The sequence below is a fragment of the Tupaia chinensis genome, unplaced genomic scaffold (genome assembly GCF_000334495.1).
Source record: "Tupaia chinensis unplaced genomic scaffold, TupChi_1.0 Scaffold000273_1, whole genome shotgun sequence".
Taxonomy (NCBI): domain Eukaryota; kingdom Metazoa; phylum Chordata; class Mammalia; order Scandentia; family Tupaiidae; genus Tupaia; species Tupaia belangeri.
In genome coordinates, this window is record NW_006159755.1 from 2,886,720 (window position 1) to 2,896,888 (window position 10,169).

Genomic DNA, 10,169 nt, shown 5'->3' on the forward strand with positions numbered 1-10,169 from the left:
CATTTTGCCTTCCCAACGCACCTATAAGATGGGTCATGGGGAGCCAGCGGGTGGCATGGTGGTTGGGGCGCTGGACTCCCACATGATCAACCATGGTTTCAGTCCCAGTGGCTTGATAATCACACTGGGTGTGTGTGCATTGGGCGTCCATGCTGGAAATCCCAAGAGGAGAGTGGAGAAGAGATTGCAATGTGGCCATCCCTCGTGGGAGGTGATTTCTCACTTTTCCTCTGTCCTTTCTCTGTCTTTCTCTGTCTCTCCATGTACCCTATGGGAAAAAAAATTGAAAAAAAAAAAAAGAAAAAGGTGGGCCATGGTTCTGCAGAACAGAGAAATGGTCATTGTATTAGTGAGGCCAGGCCAGGCCTCCAGCCCCATCTGGGCCATTCCAGGGCTTCATCCCAGCACCGGTCCCTGCACTGCTGGTCTTAGTGGTCAGCACCATGGTGTCCCGTGGAGATTTAACAGCTCTAGGCTGTAATTTCCTCCAGATCCTCCTCATGGCTCTTACTTGCTTGTTGCCCCTCTTCTGGGCAATGTTTGACTTTCTGGCCTTTCTTGCCCTACCTGAGCTGGGAGGGCAAGTGGTTTGAATGGAACTTGGGTGAGTTTGGTTTGGCTCTTGCAGGGCCTGGGCTGGCTAGGAGCAGCCCAGATGCAGGCTGAGGGAGAGGGCCCAAAGCAGATACCACCTGGGATCTTCATAGGACACGAGGACCCTTTCAGGCACCACATAAGAGACCTTGGGTCTCTTTTACAGATAAACAGGGAACACAGGCCAAGCGAGGGTGGGGGACTCTCACCAGATCACTTGGGGGTCTGTGGCAGAGGTAGGATTCAACCTGGGTCTCTGGATTCCCAGGCCTGGGCTCTTCGTCAGCATCCTACTAAACTATGCTCCTGGACGGGAGTCGGCCTCACATAGCCTGGTTGACCCTTCCTGGAGTGCTTTTGGCCAGAGCCTTTGAGAGTGCCTGAGGACCGGTTGCTATAGAGATGGCCAGGAGGGCAGTTCTAAGGCTGGCAGGTAGATGTGGGGGATGGGGCAGGACGCCAATATGCTAAACACCCAGCAACAGTTGGTCAGGACCCGGTCAGGGAGACCAGGGCAGGACACACGGCCTCAGGCTCCAGGGCTACTCAACTTTTTGGCGAGCATCTCCCAGGCACAGCAGGTAAGAGGGCTTGGGGAGCGCCTGGGAGGAACTTCCAACAGCTCAGAGACAGGCAGGCTATCTGGGATCAGGCAAGGCTATGTCTGAGGAAAGCCCTTGAGAAGTCCCAAGGCTGGAGCTGAGGCCCAGGCAAGAGTTGGGGGGGGGGGCAGAAGGGCAAGGACCATGGGGAGGCCTAAATGATGTGGGGTGAAGAGCAGAGGCAGCACCTAGGGCTGATGCAGCAATTACAGGCACACTGCGGGAAGAGCAGGGATTCGGGAAAGATAATGAGATCCTCTCACCATGGCCATAGCAAGTCCAGGGCCCTGTAGGACCTGGGAAGAACTGTCCACACCCAGAGGCAACACAGTGCAATGGTGATAAATCCGGGCACTGGAGAGAGACCCAACATGTTCGAGTCCCAACTCCATCACTTACCAGCTGTGTGGCCTCCTCTACTCTTTGACCTCTCTGAGCCTCAGTTCTCTCATCTGCATGATGGTGGTGCTGAGTATCTACCCACTAGGGTTCTTGGGAAGGTAAAATGTGGAAAGACCTGAAAGTCCTGAGGACACAGCAAAGGGTGACTGTTGCTATTATAATACGGGGGAGTGCAGAGTAGTCCAGGAGGCTGCTCAGACTGGCCTCTTATCCTGTGTCTGCCTAGGGAAGCCTTGGCAGTGGTGATGGGGTGCTAATTCAAGACCCGCAGAAGCGGTCTCAAAGTGCTGGGCAGACGGCAAAGAGGGGCCACAGACCCAGGGGTCGGAACAAGAAAGGCCACAGCTCCGCAGAGGCTGAGGAGTAAGCACCATGGGAGGGGCTGGAAGGGATGCTGGGTGTCAAGCCCTGCCAGGGGTTGGCATGTGGACCCTGACCCCTGCCCTCTCCTTCTTCAGTGTCTCTCCCCCTCATCCTCGGCAGCCCTCCTTCCCCTTCCAGTGGGCCTGGGAGAGTTTCGTCACAGATGGCCGGACTCTGCTTCCGCCCAGCTCCCCCTCGGGCTCTGGCCGCCAAGCCCTGCCCTTGCCTTCAGCAGTCCCGCAGCACAAGTCCAGGCGCAAGTTCATGGCTAACCTCCTGGAGGCCCATGGCTCCTGCTGGAAGATGGAGGGACAAAGCCTGGAGAGGAGGCAACAGCTCAGTGCCTGGGGCAGCACACCCGTTTCTCCCAGCAAAGGGGAGATTCAAGGCCTGGAGCCATCCAGTGAGTGTGGCCACAGGCTACCTGGGAGGAGGTCAGGATCAGGGTCTGAGTCTGAGGAAGCTGCTGAGCTGGAAGGCTCTGGTGCTGAAGAAGCTGAGAGGGGCCTGAGCCCTGGGGAACTGCCTCAGCTCCCTAGGAGGGAGTCTATCTTGGAGGAGGAGCAGTCCTCAGAGGCCGCAGAGGAGGCCGAGGAAGGGGAGCACAGGCCCCCCCACAGAAGGAGGGCTGGTTCTCGGAAAAAGGTGCAGACTTCTGGAGAGGAGGCCTCAGATGAGGGGGATTCGTGGGGCCAGAGTCCAGGAAGCAGCTCCAGCTCCAACAACCTACGAGGGCCACAGAGGAGAAAAGCCAGGGCCAAGTCGCCGGAGGGACCGTGGGACCTGGAGAAGCTGCACAGGCAGTTACAGCAAGACTTGGATTGTGGTGAGTATAGGCTCAAGGCCTGGGGTCCCCAGCAGCTATAGAGTTGGGGACCGCAGTCTGGGGCCAGAAGTTCAGATAAGGCTGGGCTGTACCCAGCTGGGTAGGTTTGCCCAGTGGGCCAAGAAAGAGGGTAGTCTCTGACTTGGTTCCACTGTGTGCAGGCCTCCAAAAGCAGCCCTGGAAGTTTTTGCGGGCTGCTGTCCAGTCTTCCAGCTGGAGCAGGAAAGCTCATGCTTTGGGAGATAATGAAACTTTCCTGCCGGCCAACTTCCCTAATCGCACCTTCCACAAACGACAGGAGGCCACCAGGTAAATGGGACTAGCAAGGAGGGTGGGAGCCGAGGGCAAGGAGTAGAGAAATAGCCAGTCCTCCAAGAGATCCTTCGTCATTTATACTCTCATTCATTTATTTATCCATTCATCTCTCTTTCCGATCATCCAGTCATCTATTGATCTATCTGTGTATCTCCCCCTCTAACTCCTGATAGCATCCATTCAACCATTCACCCGTCCGTCTCTCTCTCTATCTGCGTGGCCAGTTGTCCATTGACACAAGCCATTTTTTTTTTTTCATTTCCCACCTTTTCTTCTACCCATTCATTAATCTACAAATTAAATGATTATTGCAACATATAAAGTATCTATTCAGGGTCCTCAGGCTATTAGGATAAAAGACTTGGCCCTTGGGACCAGCAGATGGCATAATGGCTACGTTGCTGGACTCCCATGTAGTTGACCACGCTTTGAGTCCTGGATTGGGTGGCTTAGACCCACGCCGGGCGCATGTGCATACGTGCCCAAGATCCCGAGAGAGAATGGAGAAGAAGGGATTGCAGCGTGGCCAACCCCCCTGGGGGGTGATTTCTCGCTTTCTATCTCTCTGTCTTTCTGGCGAGTGCACTTGCCCTATAGCAAAAATAAAATAAAATAAAATAAAATTCTCAAAAAAAGTAGTGTGTGAGGATGGAAGAAAATTCATTTAGCATTTTTTTTTTAGATTTTAAAAAATTTATTATTATTACTATTGTTTCCCAGTTTGATCAGAGAGAGAGAAAGAGAGAGAGGAAAAGTGAGAAAGCAAGTCACGAGGTCCAGGACTCGAACCGTGGTCAGCCATGTGGGAGTCCTGTGCCTTTAACCACCACGCCACCTGCTGGCCCCTCAGTCAGCATTTTTGCAGCATGTCTAAATTCTTTTATAAAATTTATTTTACTTAATTGGCAAATAAAAATTGTGTCAATTGATAGCGTGCAATGTGATATTCTAAGATATTTATGTATACATTGTTGAATGGCTAAATAAGCTAATTAACATATGCTTTCCTCATGTATTTGTGTATTCTTATTTTTTAGGTTTTTGCCATAGGATGTGTGTGCTTGCCAAAGAGAGACAGAGAAAGACATAAAGAGAGAAAGCTGGCGCCCATGTACTTACTATTTTTTTGTAGTAAGAACCCTTAAAGTCTACTCTCGCGAAACAAAAAAGAATGAGGCCAATGGGTGGTATGATGATTAAAGTGTTGGATTCCCACATGACCAACGGTTCAAGTTCCAAAACTAGTGGCTTGAAAATAATGTTGGGCAGTGTGTACACGTTCCTAAAGTCCCCAGAAAAAATGGAGGAGAAGGGATTGCAGCATGGCCACCCTCTCTGGGGGATTATTTCTCACTTCTCCACTCTCTGTTTCTCTGGTGAGTGCACACACCCTGTGGCAAAAATCCCTAAAAAGAAATAAAAAGACGGCACCAGCAGTTGGCGTAATGGCTACGTCACTGAACTCCCATGTAGTCGATTGCAGTTTGAGTCCCGGACCAGTGGCTTAAACTCACGCTGGGCACGTGTGTTTGTGTGCCCAAGTTCCTGAGAGGAGAATGGAGGAGAAGGGATTGAGGCGTGGCCATCCCCCCTGGGGAGTGAGTTCTCGCACACGCGCCCTGTAGCAAAAAAACCTCTCCAAAAACAAAAACAAAAAAACAAAGCAGGCGTCAACAGGTGGCATGGTGGTTAAGGCACTAGACTCCTATGTGGTCAACTATGATTTGAGTCCTAGACCTGATGGTTTGCTTTCTAACTTTCCCCTTCTCTCTCTGGTTAAATTAAAATAAATGAATAAATAAGTAATTCTTAAAAATATAAAATGAAATAGCAGGACCAGCAGGTAGTGAGGTGGTTAAGGTGCTGGATCTCACATAGATGACTCTGCGATTCAAATCTCGGATTTGGCAGCTTAAAAAGTATACTGGGTGGGGACCGGCAGTTAGCGTAATGGCTATGTCACTGGACTCCTATGTAGTCGACTGTGGTTCATGTCCGGGACCCGGTGGCTTAAAACTCACGCCGGGCGCATGTGCATGTGTGCCCAAGATCCCGAGAGGAGAATGGAGGAGAAGGGATTGCAGTGTGGCCATGCCCCCTGGGAGGTAATTTCTCACTTTCTGTCTCTCTGTCTCTCTCTGTCTGTCTGGCGAGCGCATGTGCCCTATAGCAAAAACCTCTCCAAAAAAAAAAGTATACTGCGTGTGTGGGTGTGTATATTCCCTCTCTCTGTCTCTCTTAGGAGAGCACAATGCCCTATGGCAAAACAAACAAATAAACATACAAAAAATAGAATAGCATTTCACTGTGTATATATACCATATATTCTTTTTTCCCCAAATAATTATTTTTTAAATTTTATTAATTATTATTACTATTATTTTCTTTTTAGAGAGGTTTTTGCTATAGGGTGTGTGCACTTGCCAGAGAGACCGAGAGAAAGTGAGCAATCACCTCCTAGAGAGATGGCCATGCTACAATCCCTTCTTCTCAATTCTCTTCTTGGGATTTTTAGCATGCACACACATGCACCCAGTGTGAGGTTCAAGCTGCCGGGTCCAGGACTTGAATCACAGTCGGCCATGTGGGAGTCCAGTGCTTTAACCACTATGCCATCTGCTTGCCCCAATTTAGTATTGTTTTAATTTGCTAAAGGGTGTGTGTACTCACCAGAGACCCAGCAGAGGTTGGGGGTTGTTGAGAAAGCAAGCTGCCAGGTCCAGGACTTGAACCGTGGTCGGCCACGTGGGAGTCCAGAGCCTTAACCACCATGTCACCTGCTGGCCCACTATACCCTGTTTTCTTTATCCATTCATTTGTTGATGAGCACTTAGGTTGATTCTTTCCATTTCTGGCTATTATGAATTGTGGTGCAATGAACTGGAAATGCAAATATCTCGTTAACATACGGATTTCATTTCCTTTTGCTGTGTACCCAGTAGTGAGATTCTGGATCATATGATAGTTCTACTTTAAAATTTTTTAAAGAAGTATTTTATTATTTAACTTTCTTTCTTTCTTTTTTGAGAGGTTTTCACTACAGGGCGCGTGCGCTTGCCAGACAGACAGAGAGAGAGACATAGAGACAGAAAGCGAGAAATCACCCCCCAGGGGGGATGGTCACGCCGCAGTCCCTTCTCCTCCATTCCCCTCTCAGGATCTTGGGCACGCATGCACACGCGCCCGGCGTGAGTTTTAAGCCACCGGGTCCGGGACATGAACCACGGTCGACTATGTGGGAGTCCAGCGACATAGCCATTACGCTAACTGCTGGTTCCCCAAGAAGTATTTTATTATTTAACTTTCTTTCTTTCTTTTAATTTGACCAAAGAGAGACAGTGTGAAAGAGAGAGAGAGAGAAAGTGAGAAAGCAAGCCATCAGGTCTGGGACTTGAACTGCGGTCGGTCTTGTGGAAGTCCAGTGCCCTTAACCACCATGCCACCTGCCAGTCCCTCTACGTCAAATTTTTTGAGGAACCTCAGTACTAATCCGTAATGGCTGTACTCATTTACATTCCCACCCACGGAGTGCAAGGTTTCCCTTTTCTCCTCACCCCTACCTACAGCTGTTACCATTTGTCTTTTTGATAATAGCCATCCTAAAAGGTCTGAAGTGATATTGTGATTTTAATTTGCACTTTCATAGTGACTAGTGATGTTGAATATTTTTTTCATATATCTGTTGGCCATTTGTATGTATTTTTTAAAGAAATGTCTATTCGGAATCTTTCCCCATTTTTAAAATAGGATTATTTGCTTTCTTGATATTGAATTCTTTGAGTTCTTTTTTTTTTTTTTTGAGAGATTTTTGCTATAGGGCGCGTGCCAGAAAGGCACAGAGAGACAGAGAGACAGAAAGTGAGAAATGACCCCTCAGGCAGGATGGCCATGGCGCAATCCCTTCTCCTCCATTCTCCTCTCGGGATCTTGGGCACGCACATACATGAGCCCGGCGTGAATTTAAGCCACCGGATCCGGGACTGAAACAGCGGTCAACTACATGGGAGTCCAACAACATAGCCATTACGCCAACTGCTGGTCCCATTTAAGTCTTTTTTTTAAAAATTATTTATTTTATTTAATTCCATTTGTTCTTATTTTTTAATTTGACCAGAGAGAGACAGAGAGAGAGAAAGGGGAAGAGGAAGAAAGCACTCCTCAGTAGGGGTGTGGTCATGCCACAATCCTTTCTCCATCCTGTTCACGCCACCTGCCAGCCCTACATTTAAAGGCTTTAATCCATTTTGAGTTGATTTTTTGTGTATGGTATGAGATAAGTACCTAATTATGTTCTTCTGTGTGCAAATATCCAGTTTCCCAATTACCATTAATTGAACTGTCCTTTCCCTATAGTGTGTTTTTACCAACTTTATTAAAAAAAACAATAATTGACTGGGGCCGGCAGGTAGCGTGGTGGTTAGAGCTGCTGGACTCCCACACGGCCAACTGTGGTTCGAGTCCCAGACCTGGCACCTTACTTTCTCTCTTTCTCTCTCTGGTCAAATTAAAAAATAAGTAAATAAATAAAGTTAATAAAATAATTCTAAAAAACAAAATTGACCATAAATGAATGAATTTATTCCTGGGTTCTCTGTTCTGTTCCGTTCATTTGTATGTCTGTCTTTATGCCAGTACTACTATGCCAATTTGATTACAATAACTTTGTAGCATTTTTTTTTTTTTTGAGAGGTTTTTGCTATAGGGCGTGTGTGCTCGCCGGAAAGACAGAGAGAGAGACAGAGAGACAGAGAGGGAGAAATCCCCCCCCGGGGGGGATGGCCACGCCGCAATCCCTTCTCCTCCATTCTCCTCTAGGGCACACATGCACACGCGTCTGGCGTGAGCTTAAGCCACCACGTCCAGGACTTGAACCGCGGTTGACTTCATGGGAGTTCGGCAACATAGCCATTACACTAACTCCTGGTTCCCTTTGTAGCATATTTTGAAATTGGATAGTGTGATGCCTCCAGATTTTCTTTCTTTGCTCCTTAAAACTGCTTTAGGAGCCAGCCAAGTAGCAGGGCAGTTAAGGTGGATGGATACCACCTGGCTGACTGCACGGTTGGAGTCTTGGACTCAATGGCTTGAAAAATATGCGAGGCACATGTGTCTGTGTCCCCCAAATCCTAAGGGAAGAGTGGAGGAGAAAGGACTGTGGCATGGCCATCCCTTCCAGGGGGAGGGAGTGTTTTCTCACTTTCTCCCTGTCTTCCTCTCTGTCTCTCTTTGGCAAGCACAGATACCCTATAGCAAACTAAAAAAGTATATATTGCTTGGGCTCTTCAGGATCTTTTGTGATCTCATATGAATTTTAGTTTTTTTTTTCAATTTCTATGGAAACATCATTGGAATTTTGATAGGAATTCCATTGAATCTACAGATTGATTTGGATAGTGTGGACATTTTAACAATATTAATTCTTTTCTTTTCTTTTTTTTTTTTTGGAGAGGGTTTTGCTATAGGGCACGTGTGCTCGCCAGACCGACAGAGAGAGACAGAGAGACAGAAAGTAGGAAATCACCCCCTGGGGGGGATGGCCATGCCACAATCCCTTCTCCTCCATTCTCCTCTCGCCATCTCGGGCTCTTGGGCACGCATGCACACGCGCCTGGCGTGAGTTTAAGCCACCGGGTCCAGGACTCGAACCGCGGTCGACTACATGGGAGTCCAGCGAGACAGCCATTACGTTAACTGCTGGGTCCCAACGGTATTAATTCTTCACAAGCAGCCTTCATTTCTAACCCTGTCACCTGTTGCTGGACATCCTTCCGTGCTTCCCAGTCAACGCTCAGGCACCTGGGTCAAGAGGGCCCTGTCTCCCCCACTGACTGGTCAGTGTCTAGAATGCCCGTGCTCGCCTCCCTCCTGTACTGAGATGACTTCTCTAACTCCTCACTCAGCTAATTCATATGCATTTTTAAATGCTTTTGGTTTTGCCTTAGAGTGTATGTGTGGTCCCCAGAGACAGACAGGGCTGTGTGAGAAATTACTCTCCAGGAAGGCTGGTCACACTGCAATCCCTTCTCCTCCATTCTCCTCTCGGGCTTTGGGGCATGCATGCACCTGTGCCCGTATGTTTTCCAAACTGCTGAGCCTGGACCAGAGACACACTCTGTTGTCCTATATAGGACTTAGCACGTAGTTAGTGCTCAATAGTCAGAGTTAATGACTCTTTTGTCTGTCTAGTCATCTTTCTTACGACCATTAGTCAATTGTTCATAAATTCCCGCAGGATTGAGTTTCTATATGTTAGGCACCGTTCCAGGTGCTGGGGATACAGTAGTAGTGAACAGGACAGACGAGAAATCTTAATATCATGAGATGTACATTCTGCCTGGGAGAAAATAAAAACCGTTAATAAGGAAATGAAAAAACTGTATAGTGAGAGGTGGGAGATGCCGAAGAGGGTGGTCAGGGAACATTTCTCTGGGAGAGGGAAATTTGAGACAAGACCTGAATGACAGGAAGGAATCAGCCATGAGATCTGGGGAAGAACGTTCCAGGTCCGTCTAGCTGCTGTTTATACAACCATCCACAGCCTTGTCCATCTGTTCTTCCACCCACGGAGCCTCTCAGCATTCTATGTCTTTTTCCCATCCACTTGTCTCTGTTTATTTGCCCAACTTGCCAATGGACATTAACCTAACTCCTACCAGATGAAGGGGTCAGAGAACAAGCTCTGGCCCCTGCCCTTGAAGAGAGCTGCTTTGCAGGGGAGGTCAGTCTGGGTGTGCTGAGCTCCGCAGAGGTGCGAGAAGCTAAGGCTGACGGAGTTCAGAGTTGGAGCTCACTAACCAAGGGGTGGGCAGGAGGCTTCCAGAAACTGGAGGGAAAGGCCTTGAGCTAAGTCCAAGGGGCTGAGCCGCTGGGTGCAGCCTCCACCTTCTCAAGCTTCTATGATAAATTCCACTTGCTGGCATCTTGACCTCTGGATCCCAAGATCTCTCCCCTGAGGATCCCGCCCCTCTCTGAGGCTTCAGCTCCCTGCAGACTTCTCCCATGCCCCTCCTCTCCCTCTCTCACCCAAGGAGCTTACTGGAAGCCTGGGAGCGGCAGCAGCAGGAAGA

At 48.7% G+C, this 10,169-nt stretch overlaps 1 protein-coding gene across 1 annotated transcript in view; it reads left to right on the top strand.

Moving 5' to 3' along the window:
* The first annotated feature begins 1,017 nt into the window (after positions 1-1,017).
* TSGA10IP (testis specific 10 interacting protein) overlaps positions 1,018-10,169 on the top strand; it is a 16,370-nt gene continuing 7,218 nt past the window's right edge. Inside the window, 5 exon segments of the mRNA XM_006149921.1 lie at positions 1,018-1,175; positions 1,825-1,961; positions 2,057-2,787; positions 2,949-3,096; positions 10,131-10,167. Of these exon segments, the coding sequence (XP_006149983.1) occupies positions 1,032-1,175; positions 1,825-1,961; positions 2,057-2,787; positions 2,949-3,096; positions 10,131-10,167 (1,197 nt within the window). The 5' untranslated portion in view covers positions 1,018-1,031.